Source organism: Alligator sinensis, unplaced genomic scaffold (assembly GCF_000455745.1).
Source record: "Alligator sinensis unplaced genomic scaffold, ASM45574v1 scaffold610_1, whole genome shotgun sequence".
In the NCBI taxonomy this organism is placed as follows: domain Eukaryota; kingdom Metazoa; phylum Chordata; order Crocodylia; family Alligatoridae; genus Alligator; species Alligator sinensis.
In genome coordinates, this window is record NW_005842348.1 from 98,916 (window position 1) to 118,431 (window position 19,516).

General features: G+C 48.4%; 2 protein-coding genes across 2 annotated transcripts in view; one reads left to right on the plus strand and one right to left on the minus strand.

The window, feature by feature from the left end:
• The window catches only part of IQCF6 (IQ motif containing F6), a 2,741-nt gene extending 483 nt beyond the window's left edge, over positions 1-2,258 (minus strand). The window contains exons 1-3 of the mRNA XM_025210441.1: positions 2,232-2,258; positions 1,182-1,343; positions 22-65 (exon numbers count right to left, since the gene is read on the minus strand). Of these exons, the coding sequence (XP_025066226.1) occupies positions 22-65; positions 1,182-1,343; positions 2,232-2,258 (233 nt within the window). The remainder of the gene's footprint in view (positions 1-21; positions 66-1,181; positions 1,344-2,231) is intronic.
• GRM2 (glutamate metabotropic receptor 2) overlaps positions 1-19,516 on the plus strand; it is a 43,035-nt gene that overhangs the window by 10,359 nt on the left and 13,160 nt on the right. The window contains exon 3 of the mRNA XM_006028952.1: positions 17,692-18,529. Coding sequence (XP_006029014.1) covers positions 17,692-18,529 — 838 coding nt within the window. The remainder of the gene's footprint in view (positions 1-17,691; positions 18,530-19,516) is intronic.

Consider the following 19,516-nt stretch of genomic DNA (forward strand, 5'->3'; position numbering starts at 1 on the left):
ATGGCGGATTGGTCTCTGGGGTCCTTCTTGTCAGCAGGAGGCTCTGCAGGTGCAGTCGCTTCCTCCTGTGAATAGAAGACAAAGACCTGGCCATTGCTCTGAGACAAAAGCTGTCCCTGAATATTGTCCAGATCCTCAATAAGTCAATACTCAAACATGGGAAGCAACTTCAGTTTTAACCTGTCACCACTATGGGTATTTCATACCCCAGCTATGGGTCATCAGCAAGGGGCCTTCTGACCTAACATGCAGGCTTCTATCACCTATGTTAGAGGAAGGACTCTGTTGGTCAGTGGGAGTAGTAAGCTGCTATCTTCTTTGGGACCACTACAAGGTGATAAGATACACGCACACAGTCCCACAGGTCATACTTGTTGAACATCTTTTTGTCCAGAACTAGGCATCCAAATAGAGATATATCCAGGCCTGTTTAAAAGTATGGCAGTGAGATCAACCCTACAACTAATCATGGCTCTGCAGAGCAGGCACCTCCTTGTTGCCAGGGAACTACGGGACCTCCTGTTTTGGGGGAGCATTAAACAGGCATGAAATACCATCTTGATGGGCTCAAAAAATAAAACAATCTCAGTGTGGTGCTGTGACTGGTTGGGTGGAGGGGTGTGATACACTGTAGTTCCTCAGCAAAGTGCAATATCTTGACTTGGGGGTGAAGAGCTCCTTGAATGAAAGCCTTTCTCTAACTATTGAGGGGGGCTTGTGTAGTTTTCTGGTGGATCTAGACCCACTGCACCTGCATAACAAATAGGCCTGAAAGAAAGGCTCAAATGACCTCACCAGAGCCCTTCCATTCTGCAGTGTGAGGAGCGGAAATGGAGAGAGAAAGCTCGGGTAGAAGGTGACTGCATCAAAGAAAGAGGGAGGTCCCTGTGTGTGATGCAGGGAAAACTGTTCCTGACACACTACACATTTAGCAACTGGTTATTCAGATCTTCCCCCTATTGCCACGGGGGAGGCTGGGGTCTCCATATCACATATGGCTTCCAGCGCCTGGGTAGCTTAAAAAGTATTATGATGAGACATATTAGGGTCTTTCCATGCTGGCTAAAGTGCACACAACCCCCAGTGTTACCACTGGGAGCTGGCCCCAGACATCTCGGGGTAGGGTGCATCTCTGGCCTTTGAAGTCAAAGAAACCCCACGTGTGAGGGGAGGGCACTCACCCCAGTAACAGCTCCCTGATCCAGACAGCCCAGCTGCTCTGGGGGGGATGCAGTAGCTGAGGACTCTTTCTGAGCACCATCCCCCCCTGCAAGTGCTTGGATGTCAGGCTTCTCTTTAGGATCCTTCTTTTTGGAGATGTCCTTGAGGGCCTTTACATCTACCTACAAAGAAAGGGAAGTAAAGAGGTGCTGAGCCTAAGGAAGGGAGAAAGTTCCTGGGTCTGAAGATGAAGATACAGCTGCTCCATTGCCTTTTCCTCTTCAGCTCATGCTGTGATTATCCAGACAACCCAAGCAACAAAGTTACATGGATATGAGCTGGAGATGGAGTAGCCAAGGAAAGTCAACAGATCGTGTGGCAGCTGCAGCTGTTTTCATTGCCAGTTTATTCATTAGTGCCCTTGTCATCACCGGGGTCAGTATTTTTGCAGTCAGCCAGATCGTATCCCACAGGAAGCTCTGATTCTAGGCCCCAGGGCTGGCATTAGGAGGTCCTAGAATAGCTCCCTGTAGCCTCGCCTTGCTCTAGAGGAAACAACCCTTTAGCAAGTGTAGAGATCAACTGCTGCATCACTGCATCAGCTGCGTGTGTGCTGCGTGTGTGTGCCCACAGGTATGTTGGACAGAAGCAGGGGTGAGAGGAATATAGTGCTGGCTTGCTGAAGGGAATGAGGGAGATCTAAGACAGGTGCTGTTATGTTCCACGCTCCCCCAGCAGAACCCATTTCTGAACAAGACATCTCCTTTCTTAGAGGGAGGGAGTGGAGTCATGCTGTGCTCAGTCCCGAGTGAACTGCCCTCTCCTGGAGGGCATTATTCCCATGCTTCTTCAGTATGAGGCTTCTCCCTCTACCTTCATTACCCCAGCTGCATCCAGAACCCACGACATCCTGTACCAAAGAGATTGTCCTCTCCTGGACTGTGCGGGTGGAGAAGAGGACACCATGTCCGGTAAGGGGATCTGAGCTTTGCGAGTGTTCATTTCTGGGGTGAGATTTTTCTCCCTTAGCAGGTAAACCGCGGTGTATCAGTGAGGAATGCAATCCATACAGGAGCTTTACTTGTTTGTGTCCCCATGGTGCACCTCACTCCTCAGAGAAGGACCAAGCTCCCAAAGGTGGCTGGAGTTCACCTTCCAATGGCTGAGGGCCGCGTGGGACAATAATAGCAGCGGTATCCTGTGGTCAGAGTTGTGATGTCACAATGGACATTGTGGCATGATCAGTCAGGCTGAAGATCAGGGCTGAAGGTTTTGCTGTGGATGGTGGGCCATTTGAGCGCCTTTACATGTGCTCCAGGGGTGGGTGCTTAAATTAGAGAGGCTCTCAGGAGCCACTCTAATTAAAGCGCCCACAGCGTCTCTTCTGTTTAGTGTCCCATGCTTCAAAATGGCAGCAGGGGTGCTTTAACTAAAGCTCATTTGATAAGCTTTAGTTAAAGCATCCCTGCCACCATTTCGAAGCATGTGGACGCTAAATCCACAATACACCGAGGCTGCTGAGGCATGCTAATTAGCATGCTCCAACAAACTTGATTAATCAAGTCTGCTCTGATGCACTGTAATTACAGCACATTGGAGGCATCCTGCACATCTACAGGCACCCATTCAGTGACATATATGAGACAAGTGGGTGGTCTTATGTTTGGTTCTTAGTGTCCAAGGCCACAACTGGGATGAAGTAGCAGCCTTATTGGCGAGCTCAGAAAAGATCCAGAAGACAGAGGTCACTGTGGAGACTGAAACTCCACTCAGATGGCTCGCATCTCCAGATCGGAAGGGAGCCTTGGAGATGGGGCATCCTGAGAGGAGGAACACTGCCCACCTTGCAAGCACGTAGGACTTTCAAGCTGGCTCCTGTCAATGGCACTAAACTCATTTGAAAAATATCCTCTGCTCTGATTTCTTTTTCTGAGCCCCACCATGACTTTGGTGGTAGGGCAGGCAGGTGGGAGGAGTCACTTTACCTGGAATGGGGTTTTCTTCTCGCTACACTTCTTGCTTCACTGGGTGTGTTGCATGGGGGACATTAATGGTCCTGCCTCCAGTTCTACTTCCTCAGCCCATCAGAGGAGAAATCTTATCCCATAACAAGACACTGTCACAACCTTGTCTGTTTTATGCCTCAACCTCCAGGATGTTGAAACGTGTAGTGAAGGGTGGAGGGAGGGCTGGCAGACAAGAGCAGCCATGCAATACACTGCCCTTGTGGATTTAAAACCTAGCAGTCCTAACCAGCACTGCAGTGCTGCACTGATGGAAAGTGCTTATCTCATAAAGATGGAAATAAAAGTTATGAGTGTGAGGCAGGTGCCAAACTGATGAAAGAAAACCATTGCAGCAAGTGTCACATGCAGCAGACAGGCTCATTGCTGAGCCATGCTAGCTGCTGTGAATTATTGCTGAGGACTCACACTCCAACTCTGCCCTCAATGGAGACAGGCTTCATCCACAGCAGGAGGCCAAACCTTGTCAGAAAGCACCTCTGTAATTCCAGTTGACAGCCTGGTGTCTGGGCTCATTAATACAGAGAGGACCTCTAGCCTGGCCTAAGCCAAAGACTCATGGAAAATGTCAAACCTCTGCATAGCCAGGTAACAAGGATGCCTGAGTTCATAGGTCAGGAAACAGCTTTCTAAGATGGCTACTGCCCTCTAACTGATACAGTCCTACAAGAAATGCTTGCAGATGATGTGGTGGCAAGTCAGGAGGTTTGGCTTTCAGCCTGGCATAGACTTACAGTGCAATGGAAGACAAGTCTTTTCCCCTCAAGGGTCTTTATTTTCTCTGTTTTTAACACAGGGATAGTAACCCTCATTATACTTCCCTTTAAAGTTTCTTTCTGATTTCAAATGAGCTGGCACCAGCTGCCAGCAGAAACCAGCAGTGTTGTCCTTGTGTAACCACAAAACCCAAATATCCTCAGCCCCTTTGCTCCTTCTCATTCATCATTTAGTTGAAATGACATTGGTCAGCTCTAAATGACAGGGACTGCATCCCCATATACATTTGTAAAGTGCCCAACACAATAGGGTTTTGGTCCTGATTGGAACCTTTGAGCATCCCTATAGAAATGGATCTTAATGACTGGACAATGCAAAGATATCTTTCCACAAACAGACCTTTGACTTTTGAGCATCACTTTAACAAATCATGTGAAAAACTGATGGGGAGCATTCAGATGAGTGGGAACATCCCGTTTGTGGTACCTCAAAGCCTTTTGAAGTGGCACAAAATGCACATGGTGCTCATCGTTCAGTTCACAATGCTGCATATTTGCAGTGCGGTGGCAAAATTAGATACTGGAAAATCCCAGTATAAAAAACCTATGGGAATCCCAGTATAAAAAAACCTATGGGATAAAAGTGGGGCAGCACACATGGCTGCAGCGTGTGCTGCCTGAAACCAGAACCTGGCTGGCTAGAGCCATACTCCAGCTGCTAGTCAGGCTCTGCATCCCCAGATCACCATTGCTGCTGCCCCAGGAGACCACCCCCTCTCCCCCGGGCCTCTGGTAAGTGATAAGGCTGCTGGGGCCAGCCCAGGTGCTGGCCCCAGCCTCCCTTTCCCCACCTAGGGCAATTTGCCACACACCAGAGTATACACGCAGAGGCATGCCCAGGGACAACTATCAGTGGTACAAATATGTGCTGCTGCTATTTGTCCCCAGGGAAATGCATATTCCTGCTCATGGGGATGCGCCCACGAGTTCTGAGAGACCATCACTAAAATGCACCGAGAGGGGAGACCTGAAGGGCTAGGATACCGAGAGAAGTTTGGCCAGGTGGGTAATGCAGAGTGCACTCATCGTGTTAAGGAGTTTTCACTTGTTACCTAGCTTTGGAAGTGCCACTTGCTAAATGTGGGATGAATGGGACAGAGGTGAGTAATCAGGCCATAAAACAGTCAAATGGGTCTAATGGAAAGAGGAGAGGATGGAGAAACCCTCAGAGCTCACTGCCATCAGGAGTCATTGGGTGCAGCCTGGGCACTCGGACATCCACGATTAGAGAGAGAGATGGAAAAGCACAAGGACAGTCCTCCACTAGACGTCACCCATTGGCTTGACAGCTCCAACCCTCCCAGCTGGCCTGAGGCCCTGGCTGTTGGACAGTGACGCAGATATCTGAGGACATTCAGTGGAGGGGACAAGAGGGAAACTTTTCTGACCTAGCTTACAATGACAGGAACAGTCACTGCCCTTTATGGCAAGATACCATGTGTGCCTCCTGTATACCAAGCTGACTTCTCCTGCTCTCTGAGGAGATGTGGCTCTCAGCTCTCTTGCCAATTGGCGTGAGATCCCCAAGAACATCCTACATGTTCAGGTACCACCCAGATATCTAGCTCACCAGCCACGACACCTTGCCACTACCTGGATGTGTCTGAATTCTCAGTCTCACTCCCCGTGAGCTGCCTTGAACATCTACAGCTGAACTCTCATAAACCTGCCCATTCCCCGCCACACCTAACAGGAGCCAGAGCGCACTGGAATGGGACTGTGCAATAATTTGGCTTGAAATCATGACGGGGTGTGAATTATTGTCCATTAATTTATACATTGTGTACAGTAAAGCACAAGACCTAGGGTCAAGTGCTTTCAGCGCAGCCTGGTATGAAGTAATGCAGGGTAATTCATGGTCTCTGGTGCCTTATTGCTATTATAGAATGTAATTTTCTGTTAAAAACATATTTGTACATGTTAATTAACCAGTGTGGCTTCCACATCAGTAGCTGCGAAGTGCGTTCCGGCTCCAGGCTCCCGCCAGCCAATCAGATCACAAGCCTGCCTCTCACCGGCCTCTTTGACAGTCTGTATTTTTAACAGCCTCATTAGTGGGGATTTTTTTTCCCTTTGAAGATAATGAGAATTACTGCAGAGCATCTGGAATAAGCGGACAACGTGAGCTGTTTGCAGGGGGTTGGGACGGGTGTGCAAGCCCTTGTTCTGCCCTCAGTGGCTGGATGCATGCAGTAGGATAGTTCTCTCTGTCTCCTTTTGTCTTTTCCATGTGCGCTTTCTTGTTATCTGCCTGTGTGGCAAGGCACCTGCTCCACGTTGGAGCACAGACAAGACTTCTGTAGGGTGGAATTATGATGAGAGGAGTAGCTGCTGCACCGTCTCTCTCAGGGTTTGGCCCCTGTGTACATATTCCAATTACTAAGCCAGACCTGCTCGGGCTTGCTCTTCCTGGATTCATTTAAAGACAATTTTATGAAGTCTCCTACTCTGACAGAGAAGAATTTTGCAATATTTCAATGGGAGATTGAATATGTCGCCTATGATGATGCTGATGTTTCTACCTCCCTCCAGTCTGAGCTTGCCTGAACCAGGTAGTGGCCCAGTGTCTGCAATTCTTATTGCTATATAACACCAACGGACAGAACTCCTGGCCAGATAAATGTGTGCTGGGGGGCTGGGGGACCGGGGGAGAGGGGCAGGGAAACAAGCTCCCAGAGCTCCTGGTAGGAGCTGGGAAAGGGTGGAGTAGTATGGGGAAGACCTCCTGAGGGGTTGGGACAGTGGTGGAGAATGGGGCATGTGCATGGATGGTGGGCTGGAAAGCAATGCCCAGGCTGGTTCTGCTGTCATTACAGGCCATTCTGGAACTCCGAGCACTCCCCTGTAGAGCTGCATTTCTTGATCCTTTCCCCCTTAGCCTTGACTTATCCTTGGCCAATTGTGGTTCTACGTAGCAAGGAAAACAGGGAAAAAGGAAAATGAGGGAGCAGAATCCTCAACAGCAACATTTTTCAAAAGAATCTCCCTCCCTGGTAAGGTAAGGTTTCCATTTTCACCTTGCATCTCCCCAGCATCTGGTGAAAAGAGATCCAGAGAAACTAGATCTAACAATTCAGCTGAAGCAAAGCATCTTGCTGAAAGCACACGGGGCAACCGAGGTCCACACCCTCTTTGAGCAGTTAATGACTGGTGCCAGTTTGGGAGCCTTTGTTATTGGTTTACATGAGCACACATACCAAGGAGAGCTCTGGAATGAACACTGTGGTACTGATCCAGCAACCGCTTTGATCGTGGGAGCTCCACTGGGATTCCCACACAATCATCTCATAGGATTGTCCCTTCTTCATCACCCTAAGGAATACGTCAACCAATGGCTGGTCCTACAGAGCTTCTCAGCACTGTGGTCATGGCAGATGGGATCAACTGGCCATATCTTACTGTTAGATCTACAGTGATATAGGTGTGCATGGTGTATTGCATATAAAAAGGTAAGGGCCTGTGCTCAGAGGAACATGCAGCTGCAGTTAGGAAGGATACAGCAATGGGTCAAAGGGAAGGAGCGAGCTTCACTGTGAATTCACGTCAGCTTGCCATGAGACATTTGTACAGAACACACTCACACTCACTATAGACAGTTCCTCTCAAAAGGCTGCCTGTAGATGCAGGGCTCAGATTCATGGCTTCTAGTTTCAGGGCTCATTTGCACAGGTGATGCCTGTGAGTAGCCTTCACTGCTCATGACTGCTATGAACCATAGGTGGACTATCAGGAAATAGAGCAGAAGGAGTGCAGTGGGATCACTGGGGTTGATGACCCACATAAAATATGTGGGTATTTTCATTAACAACAAACCATGGAACTACCAGGAATGTTAACACATGAGGAGTGAGGGGATCCCACAAGAGACGCTTGCCATATGTAGAGGAAGACTCCTCCCTCCCTTCCTTCACTCGTCTTCCCTTCTTTCCAGAGAGATTTTCAGTGAGCTCATGATCTGTTTGAGATGCCTCAGACATCATCATGCAAGGTGCAGGGGATGCCATAAGTTCTATGTAGGCCTCTTGTTAGCCCTTGCCAGTGGATTGGGATATCTTGGAATTGTGCTGTCATGTCACAACGATGAACATCCTATCATGGCACAATGAAGTTGTGTTATCTTCAAATCACATTCAGTATTTTGGGAGGTATTTGATATCCTATGAGCTGAGGGAGACCCCTGTTGCTGGAAATTGAGAGAGATGGCATCCTGAAATGGTTGTTAGAGCTTTCCTCAAAATCCTAACCCTCCTTTTTGTGTCAGCCCTATAGGGTTCTCCACAAGAGCTCAGTGAATCAGGCTGGTTGCCTGCTCATCTCCATCCTGCACATATGCTGCCTTGTGACAGAGAGCACCAGGCTTATGTCCACAGGCATACTAATCTAAGATGCTAGACACTGACATTTGAAACATATGACTGGAGCTGCTTTAGTTTCCCCACCTGTAAAACGAGAAGCAGGCTAATACCCATCTACCTTGCAGCAATATTGTGAGGCTTAATAACTTACTTCAGTGGTTCTCAACCTTTACACATACAAGGCTTCCCTTGTTAGACTGGAGGAACTTCTTGGAAAATGTGGGCTTGTAGCTTTCACTTGTTTCTTGACTGCAGAAAATACTAAAGCAATTCTTCTGTTGCAAAGAATGCAGAGAGACCCCCAACAGGTCAAAGTGGCTTTGATACAATGATTTAAATTTGCAATCTCTGGGTTTATTTTGTGAATCACATGTTAGGTGTTTGCACCCCTAACAGTGCTAATATTGTGCAGCACCCCATGGCACAATATGATCTCAAAGTATCTTAGGGTGTTGCTTACCCTGACTGAGAAACACTGACTTTGTTATTGAAAAGCACGTAGAAAATTAATATGTTCCCACACATTGCCTGCAGTGTACCCTTCAAGCATTGCAACAGAATCAAGTTATTGGCCCCTAAGATTCAGAGAACAGAATGTGAAATAAGAAGAGAGAAATATAAAAAAAAATGAAGAAACTGGAAGTTCAGCTTTCAGAAAGCCCTAATGGTTTAGGAAGGGAGGAGTGAAGACAGTTTCAGAATGTCACTGAAAGTAATGCGTGACCTTCATCCTGACAGGGAACATGGTACAACTAGTAGGGGAGGGCTGACAGGTTAGACTGCTGACTTGTTACCATCAGCTCTGTTGTAGGGGAGGGCTTGGTTGGGAAAAGGTTTATTGCTGTGGAAGATATTTTGCAAAGACAAAGCATGAAGATAAAGCAGCCTCCCTCTGGAAGTTTTTAATGTGGGAGAACATGTAGGAATGAAAGGCTCTGACTGGGTGAAAGAGAAACTATTCTTTATTACCCAGGACCAGGTGCCAGTCAAAGCTTTCCAGCCCCCAGTTTCCCACATGCCATTCCTTTGAGATGGCTAAAGTTTCCTTAAAAGAGACCGTAAAAATAGCACAGTAGGTGGGGAGTCCACAGTAACTGTCCACAACAAGAAACAGAATCTTACAAATTGCACACACTTGTGTATGCCCATCACATGCAAAAATATAGGTACATAATCTCCATGTACAATTGTAGCACTTGTGTACACAGTTGTCACAGCTACACAGGCAAATGGTCAGGTAGACATTTACCTGACCTTTTACTTGCCTTTTATGGCCAGGCGACTAAATCCTTGGATAATGGTGTCGCCGTGGACGTAGTCTTTCTAGACTTTAAGAAGGCCTTTGACACTGTCTCTCACCCCATCCTCATCAATAAATTAAGCGACTGTGGCATTGATGCCTGCGCAGTTGGATGGGTAAAAAATTGGCTGATGGGGCGCACCCAGAGAGTAGTGTTGGATGGGTTGTACTCAACCTGGCGAGATGTGAGCAGTGGGGTACCCCAGAGCTCGGTCCTCGGGCCCGCACTGTTTAACATCTTCATCAGCGACTTGGACAAGGGGGTGGAAAGCATGCTGTCCAAGTTTGCTGATGACACTAAGATGTGGGATGAGGTGGACACACTTGTAGGGAGAGAGAGGCTGCAACTAGATTTAGACAGACAACAAAAGTGGGCAGACGAGAACAGGATGGGGTTCAACGTAGACAAATGCAGGGTGCTGCACCTTGGGAGAAGGAATCCGCAGTATACATACAGGCTGGGGAGTTCCCTTTTTGAAAGCACAGAGGCGGAACGGGATCTTGGAGTCATATTGACTCCAAGATGAACATGAGCTGCCAATGCCAGACCGCAGCCAGTGAGGCCAGCCATACCTTGCCATGCATCCAAAGGTGCATCTCAAGCCGGTCCAGAGAGCTGATACTCCCCCTCTATGTGACTTTGGTCAGGCTGCAGTTGGAGTACTGTGTCCAGTACTGGGCGCTGCACTTCAAAAGGGATGTGGCCAGCCTGGAGAGGGTTCAGAGGAGGGCCACCCGTTTGGTGAGAGGGCAGCAGGACAGGCCCTACGAGGAGAGACTGAGGGACCTGAACCTGTTCAGCCTCAGCAAGAGGAGGCTGAGGGGGGACCTGGTGGCTGCCTACAAACTCATCAGGGGAGATCAACAGCAAATAGGTAGAGCTCTTTTCTCCCCAGCACCACCTGGGGTGATGAGGAACAATGGTAATAAGCTGATGGAGAATAGGTTTAGGTTAGAGATCAGAAGGCAATATTTTACAGTTAAGGTGGCCAAAATCTGGAACCAACTTCCCACGGAAGTGGTCCTCGCCCCTTACCTTGGGCAAATTCAAGAGGAGGTTGGATGATCACCTGTCTGGGGTCTTGTGAACCCAGCGTTCATTCCTGCCTGTGGCAGGGGGTCTGGCTAGATGATTTGTTCAGGTCTCTCCCGACCCTAGCTACTATGAAACCTGGCCTTTTGTGCATGCAGTTGCTGTAACTAATGACATCCATTCACAGGAAGGGTAAATGCAATTGTGTATGAGATATTATCAGGATACAGGACCTAATTTGCTTAATTAACGAGTCAAAAGATTATGCTTTTCAAACTCAGCCTGGACCTGAAATTTCAACTGGCTGCTTTGCCCAATCATCCCACCTAACAATGTTTCTATAACTGGGATTTGTAATAGGACAAGTGAAGGTGCATGAAACACAGCAGAATCCAACACAATCCATCACAGAGTCCCAGTAGCATCTGACCTTTATCTACTTTGTCCAATAGGATCCTAGAATCCCTAAAATAGATGAGTTACAAAATGTACCCCCATCGTGACCTTGCACCAGGATATAGAAACATAGTAAATTAGGACTGGAACAGATTTCAAGAGGTCATCTAGTCCAACCCCCTGCTCGAAGCAGGACCATCCCCAACTAGATCATCCCAGACAAGGCTTTGTCTAGCTGGGTTTTAAAAACCTCCAAGGATGGAAATTCCACAACCTCTCTGTGTAACCTGTTCCAATGCTTTACTACCCTCCTAGTGAGAAAGTTTTTCCTAATATCTAATATCAACTTCACTTCCTGCAACTTGAGACTATTGCTCCTTGCTCTGTCATCTGTCACCACTGAGAACAATCTAACTCCATCCTCTTTGGAAGCCCTTTTCAGGTAGCTGACAGCTGCTATTAAATTCCCCCTCAGTCTTCTCTTCTCCATACTAAATATGCCCAGTTCCCTCAGCCTCTCTTCATAAATCATGACCTCCAGCCCCCTAACCATTTTTATTGTCCTCTGCTGGACTACCTCCAATTTGTCTATATCCTTTTGGTAGTGGGGAGCCCAAAACTGGACACAGTACTTCAGATGTGGTCTCACCAGTGCTCAATAGAGCGGAATAATCACTTCTTTTGATCTGCTGGCAATACTCCTACCAAAGCAGCCCAGTATGCTGTTAGCTTTCTTTGCAACAAGGGCACACTGTTGGCTTACATTCAGTTTATTGTCCACTGTAACCCCTAGGTCCTTTTCTGCAGAGCTGCTGCCCAGCCAGCCAGCCCCAAGTCTGTACCAGTGCATGGGATTGTTCTGTCCTAAGTCCAGGACTTCACAGTTGTCCTTATTGAACCTTATGAGATTTCTTTTAGCCCTATCTTCCAATTTGTTGAGGTCTCTCTGAATCCTAGCCCTACCCTCCAGCATATCTACTACTCCCCCCAGCTTGAAGTCATCTGCAAACTTGCTGAGGGTGCACTCTGTGCCATCTTCCAGATCATTAATGAAGTTATTGAACAAAACCAGTCCCAGCACCAACCCCTGGGACACTCCACTTGATACTGGTTGCCAACTAGACATTGAGCTATTGATTATTTGAGCCCAACAATCCAGTCAGTTTTCTATCCACCTTACAGTCCATTCATCCAACCTATACTTCCTTAGCTTGCTTGCAAGAATATTGTGGGAGACCATATCAAAAGCTTGCTAAAGTCAAGGTATACTATGTTTACCGCTCCACAGAGCCATTCATCTTATCATAGAAAGCAATCAGGTTGGTCAGGCATGACTTGCCCTTGGTGAATCCATGCTGGCTGCTCCTAATCACCTTCTTCTCCAAGTGCTTAGAAATGGATTCCTTGATGACCTGCTCCATGACTTCTATAGGGGCTGAGGTGAGGCTGACCAGTCTGTAGTTTTCTGGATCCTCCTTCTCCCCTTTCTTAAACATGGATACTATATTACCACTTTTCCAATCATCCAGGTGCTCTTCTGACTGCCACGAGTTTTCAAAGATAATGGCCAGAGTCTCTGCAGTCACATCAGTCAACTCCCTTAGCACCCTTGGGTGCATCATGTCTGGCCCCATGGACTTGTACATGTCCAGGTTTTCTAAATAGACCCTAACCTGAGATGAAAGAGGCATTGAGTACTTCAGTCTTTTCCATGTCATCTGTCACTAGGTTGCCTCCTGCATTTAGTAAGGGACCCACACTTTCCCTGATCTTCCTCTTGTCGCTGACATATTTGTAGAAACCCTGCTTGTTACCCTTTACATCTCTTGCTAGCTGCTACTCCAGTTGTACTTTGGCCTTTCCTGATTTCACCCTGCATACCCAAGCAATACTCTTGTGCTTCTATCTAGTTGTTTGTCCAAGCTTCCACTTCTTGTAAGCTTTTCTTTTTGTGTTTTATCTCACTGAAAAGCTTGCTGCTAAGCCAAGCTGGTCTTCTGCCATACTTGCTAGTCTTCCTGTGCATCAGGATGGTTTGTTCCTGCACACTCAGTAGTTTTTTTTAAAATACAACCAGGTCTCCTGGACTCCTGTCCCCCTCAGACTGGCCTCCCAGAGGATCCTGCCTATCAGTTCCCTGAGTAAATCAGAGTCTGTTTTTCTGAAGCCCAGGGTCCTTACTCTGCTGCTCTCCTTCCTTCCTTTCCTTAGGTTCATGAACTCAATCCTCCCATGGTCCCTGCTGCCCAAGTTGCCATCCACTACTGCATCCCCAACCAATTCTTCCCTGTTTGTCAGTACAGCCCCTAGTTGGCCTCTCCAACACTTGCACCAGGAAGTTGTCCCCAACAGTCTACAAAAATGTACTCGATTGTCTGCACACTGCTGTATTGCCCTCCCTGCAGATGTCAGGGTGATTGAAGTCCCCGTTGAGGACCATGGCCTGTGATTGGGAAACTTCTGTTAGCTGTTTGAAGAAAGCCTCATCTACCACTTCCTCCTAGTCTGGTGGTCTATAGCACACACCCACCAGGACATCACCCTTCTTGGACTCCCCTCTGACCCTAACCCAGAGACTCTCACCAGGCCTATCTCCAGTTTCATACTGGAGCTCTGAGCAATCATATGGCTCTTTTATATAAAGTGCAACTCCTCCTCCTCTTCTCCCCTGCCTGCCCTTCCTGAACAGTTTATACCCATCCATGACAATGCCCCAGCCATGCGAGCTCCCACCAAGTCTGTTATTCCAATCACATCATAGTGCCGTGACTGTGCAAGGACTTTCATTTCTTCCTGTTTCCTAGGCTCCATGCATTTGTGTGCAGACACATGAGGTAACTAGCTGATTGTTCTACATTCTCAAGAAGAATGAGAGCACCTCCCATGTTGCCCCCTCCAGCTTGTGCTTTCTCCAAGTCACCCACTTCCCCAATTACCTCAGGGCTTTGGTCTCCATCACCTGAAAAACTTAGTTTAAAGCCCTCCTCATTAGGTTACCAATCCTGTCTGTGAAGATGCTCTTCCCTCTCTTTGTCAGGTGGATCCTGGCTCTTCCCTGCAATCCTTCTTCTTGGAACAATATCCCATAGTCAAAGAAGCCAAAGCTCTGTTGACAACACCATCTGTGCAGCCATGCATTGATCTGAAGGATGTGTCCACTCCTACCTGGGCCCTTCCTCTTGACTGGAAGGATTGGGGAGAACACCATCTGCCCCTTCAGCCTCGCACCCAGAGTCCTGCAGTCACTTTTGATCTGCTCAGAATCACCCCTGGCAGTATCCCTGGAGCTCACATGGATGAGCAACATGGGGTAGTAGTCAGATGCCAGATGAGTCTTGGTTATCCTTCTGTGACATCTTGGGCTCTGTGGCAAGCAGCAGACCTCCTGAGACAACAGGTCAGGCCACAAGATAGATGCCTCCGTCCCCCACAGAAGGGAGTCACCAACCAACACTATGAGTTGCTTCCTCTTGGTGGCAGTGGTCTCAATCCTCCCAACCTTGGGGAGGCCTGGCCTGGCCTGGGCTCTTCCACCAACAGAAGATGCTGCTGCTCTTCTATTGCTAGGACTCCAGGCAAACTGCTGCAGGTGAAGGCGAAGATTTCCACTTGCTGCCAGAGGTCACGAGCTTCCAACTTCCACCTTCCTGGGAGTCCATGTCCTCTTCCTTCTCCGGTATTGTCTCTGGCAGCTCTACCTCTGCAATCTTAGAGGTCTTCTCCAACATTGGATCAATGAAGTCCTCACAATGGAGGATGCTTTGGAGCCTTGCTACCTCCTGTAGCTCTCTTCCCTGCTCCCTGAGGGACACCACCAGGAGGCACCGCTCACATCACAGGCGCTCCCCACCTGGCTGTCACTGGAAGGAACCTGCAAGCTGCAGTCTCCACAACACCAAGCCAGGACCTGGGTGGAAGCCTCGACGGTGAGTGTTTCTACCAGGACAGACATGTCACAGGTGCAAGCAGAAGAGGATCTGGCAGTGGTTCTGGTACTGCAACGTCCTCCAGCCATACTCTGGGTCCCTTAGCCCATCACCTCTCTTCCTGAAGCCTTGTTCTGAGTAGGCCTTCCCTAGCAAACTTCCCTGTAAACTGGCCTGTTCACTGCTCCTTGATCCTAAAAGGTTCTCTTTTGCCTGCTTCCTCTGAACAAGCTTACAGTGAAGGAAGGTGAGAGAGAGTTTCCAGGCAAACTCCCTAGCAGACTTCCCCTCGCTCAGGGCCGGATTAATGCATAGGCAAGCTAGGCACATGCCCAGGGCCCTGAGTGACAGGGAGGGCAGAGAGGGAGGGGTTGCTGGTCCTTCTCACCGTGGCAGTGGCACGAATGACCCCGTCCTCCTCCCTTCCCTTTCCCTCCCCTTTGTTGGCCTCACTGCTACTGCAGCTGCTTCCTAGCAGCAGCTCTGAGCCCTGCTTCCCATGGGTGGCAGCACTGGGGTGGGAAAAGGGGTCTCGACCGGCTCAGGGCCCATGAGTTTGCTTGCCTAGGGCCCACTAAAGGGTTAATCTGGCCTTGCCCTCACTTGAGACTCTAGTTAAGCAACAGGGCCTAAGTACCGGTCTAACTCGGGGGCAGGCAAAATGCGGCCCGCGGGCCAGATGCAGCCTACCAGGCCATTCTATCCGGCCTGCAGGGCCCCTAAAAAAATTAGAAAATTAATATTTATCTGCACCTGGCTGCCTGTCATGTGGCCCTTGATGGCTTGCCAAAACTCAGTAAGCGGTCCTCCACCCAAAATAATTGCCCATCCTTGGTCTAACTGCTGAGCTTTAGCTACTTACATGAAATATATGCAGGTTAGCTACTCTTAATTAAAGAAATAGTTTATCTTAAAGGCTTTCCTTCAAAGAGGGGGATGGCAAACTGACCTGCAGACTGCCCTGTTTGCAGTCCCTGTTTGCCACTTGTGGAGTCACTCCCTGGCTACTTGGGGAGTCTCCTTTTATACCCTGCCAGGTCTGGACTGGCTCCACCCCCTTGTTAGGGCATGTGTCAGACACAGGCAGCAATCAGGACACTCAGCTAGCAGCTCTCCCAGCTGCTCAGAGCACACACCCGAAGACACAGCCCGCCAAACAAACTCAGCAAGTCAAACACACAGACAGCCCTGGTTTACTTACGTTCCTGGAGCAGGATCTCGTGCCTAGTCTTTCTTCCTCTTCCCTTTCTCTTGGTCCCAGTGAACTGCTGTTTCCTCTCCCTGCATGATAATGTTGTATCATGATACTATGTTGCCATACTATGTTGCACCTAACTTTTATTTTTGCTGGGGCGAGAGGCCTAAGATGATGGACATGTGGAAGGTTTTACACATTTCAGGTGACAGCCCTCTTCCCAAAGGGGGGCAGGACCCTCGGGCCATGTACTCAGCACCTCTGTTGCCATATAAACTACTACAATGGGACAATGCAGAGGGTCTTGGACCTTCCTTTCCTTCCTTCCTGGCCCTTCCCTGGGAGTGGTGCTTCCCTGTGGGCACTGAGGGCCAGAATCTGTCCCATCTCTTAGGTGCACAAGTGGATTCAGGTGCCTAAGTGCGGTTCTGTTCTACCTGCTCAAATCCAAAGGTGGGTGGGGCTCCCTCCTCCTCCTCCTCCCTGATTTTTTTTTGTCACTCAGATCTAAGGGTCAGAGGATGTTACAAAAATAGAGGCATTCATGGCTTTTCAGGTGAAATAGACTTACACTTAAATAACTAATAGGTGGAATAAAATCTGGCCTGTAGAAGTGTAAGTCAGACATCACTGTTGTGATTGTTTTTCAGAGCAAAGAGCTAGAGACTCCTGTTTCCGTTCAAGCCAGAAATCATGACACTCTGTGAGAGGAGTCACTGAATTATAAGGGCACTTTTTAAAGTCACTCTTCAGAGCTAAACTGCATTTAAAAGGGAGGATTTTGTCTGATGCCCTGGCAGACATGATATGCTGGGATATAGCTATGTTTCCAATAAGTGCTTGAGAAGAAGTGTCTCTGATTACCAGAATGAGAAAGGGCCCTGGGGCAGAACCCAGTGCAAAAGTTAGCAAAGGATTCATAGACTTTTAGTAAATGATCGATAAGTTGTTATAAATGGTTATAGAGGGCAACAGACCAGTAAGTCTTTTTTTACCTTGGCTTAAAAACAACTGTTGCACCTTATGAGGATGCACTGATAACCACCAATAACACCTCATGTTATAACATACTTCTGACATTGTCAATCCTTTGCTTACAAGCCTTTTATAAATGTACCTTGAAGATAAAGTGCAGCCAAAGAAGCTGTATTTGTCTGTCTGTCTCATTCCTAATGCATGGATTAATGCTATGCAATTTGGGCACCAGGGATCTTCAGATGGGTGTTTTTCCCATGGTCATCCTCATCTCTGTGCCTACAGTGCAATAGATTATGAATGTTGCCAACAGTGTATAGCACTGTAATTGTTAGAGCTGGGAGGAGCTCAGATAAAGACCTTCAGGAGCAAGCTTCCTCCCCTCCAGACATCCAGGAGAGCTGGGGTGTTCCTCACGGATGGTAATGATCTCTCCAGCAAACAGGGGCAGGGCATACATTATCTCTCTGTCTCTCTCCCCTCCCTTCCCCCCCCCCTCCTATGCACACCTTGTAATTTCACTCATTCCCTCCTCTCATCTTCAATGTAGGTGGCCAATCTGCTGCGACTCTTCCAGATCCCACAGGTCAGCTATGCCTCCACCAGTGCCAAGCTCAGCGACAAGTCTCGCTATGACTACTTTGCCCGTACTGTTCCACCAGACTTCTACCAGGCCAAGGCCATGGCTGAGATCCTGCGTTTCTTCAACTGGACCTATGTCTCCACAGTGGCCTCAGAGGGTGACTACGGTGAGACAGGCATCGAGGCCTTTGAGCAGGAAGCCCGTGCTCGCAACATCTGCATTGCCACCTCTGAAAAGGTGGGCCGCTCTATGAACAAGAAGACCTTTGACGGGGTGATCAAGGCCCTGCTACAGAAGCCCAGTGCAAAGGTGGTGGTGCTCTTCACCAGGAGTGAAGATGCCCGGGAGCTGCTGGCAGCTGCACAGAGGATCAATGTCTCCTTCACGTGGGTGGCCAGTGATGGCTGGGGTGCCCTGGAGAGCGTGGTGGCTGGAAGTGAGCCAGTGGCAGAGGGAGCTATCACCATTGAACTAGCAGCCTACCCCATAAAGGAGTTTGCCACCTACTTCCGGAATCTTGACCCCTACAACAACAGCCGCAACCCCTGGTTCCGGGAGTTCTGGGAGCACAAGTTTCAGTGCAGCTTCCACACCCAGGACTGCAGCCGGCACTCCCTGAAGACAGGCAAATTCGAGCAGGAATCCAAGATCATGTTTGTGGTCAATGCAGTCTATGCCATGGCCCACTCCCTCCATAACATGCACCAGGCGCTATGCCCCAATGCCACCAAGCTGTGTGATTCCATGAAGCCCGTCAATGGCAAGAGGTTCTACAAGGACTTCATGCTCAATGTCAAGTTTGATGGTAAGGCCCTGGCATAGATGAGGATTTGTAGTTGAGCGGAAGGGCTTGGGTGAAAGGGCAGGGAGGTGGAGGGAGAGGGAGACTTGACTGGTCAATCAAAGCTGGGGAAATTTCAGCCATTTGTGTCTGTACCAGCCAACCCAAATTGGAATCTCATGGGGATGAACAAATTGGGCTTGGGATCTCCACAGGATGCTTCCTCCTATCTTGGCCCCACCTAGAGAATCCTGCGGCCACAGAATGAAGGCAAACAGGGCAAGGTTGGTGCCATGATAATACTACAAACATGATAAGCTTGTATCTAGACATGGGCAGATCTAGAATTTGGAAATGAGGGGTGCAGATGATGAGGTGCATTATCACACATAAAACAACACACGTTCTTCTTTAGTTAAAAATAAACTAGAAGCTTTACTAATATGTTAGGAGCCTAGGGCTGTATTGTTCAGTTTAAGATTGAAACAAAAACAAATATAATTTCATTGGAATGAGTTAAAACAATCTGAAAGGCTGTGTAGTCAGAACTTCATTGCCAGGAGCAGCTAACAGACAGCAGAACTGCAGAACAAAGGATAGCTTGACTTGTGGAACATCAAGACCATTAAAAAGAAGAGATGGGTGTTAACACCTTTGGAATGAAGAATTTAGAAGGGATCGGGTATATTATAAAGAGCCATGAAGACAAGTGACTCCTTTAGCACTGCCTGACTTAAAATGCTTTAAAACCAGACAGTTGGTTTTAAATATTGGGTGACCAGGAATCAAACTGGGGTGCAAGTGCATCAGTGCACCCCTCCCTGCCCCCAAACCCAGACTTCTGACTGGCTGCAGTTAGAAGCTGGACCTCTTTGGGAGTGAGACTTTGCCTTTCTTCCAGAATGACTGGGTAAGTTGTGCGTTTGAAGCCATTTTCTTCAGTGGGCCCTTTGCTGTTCCAGCAAGCCACCTCCATTATTACTTTTAGGGGCAGATCCAGGGACAGCTGTA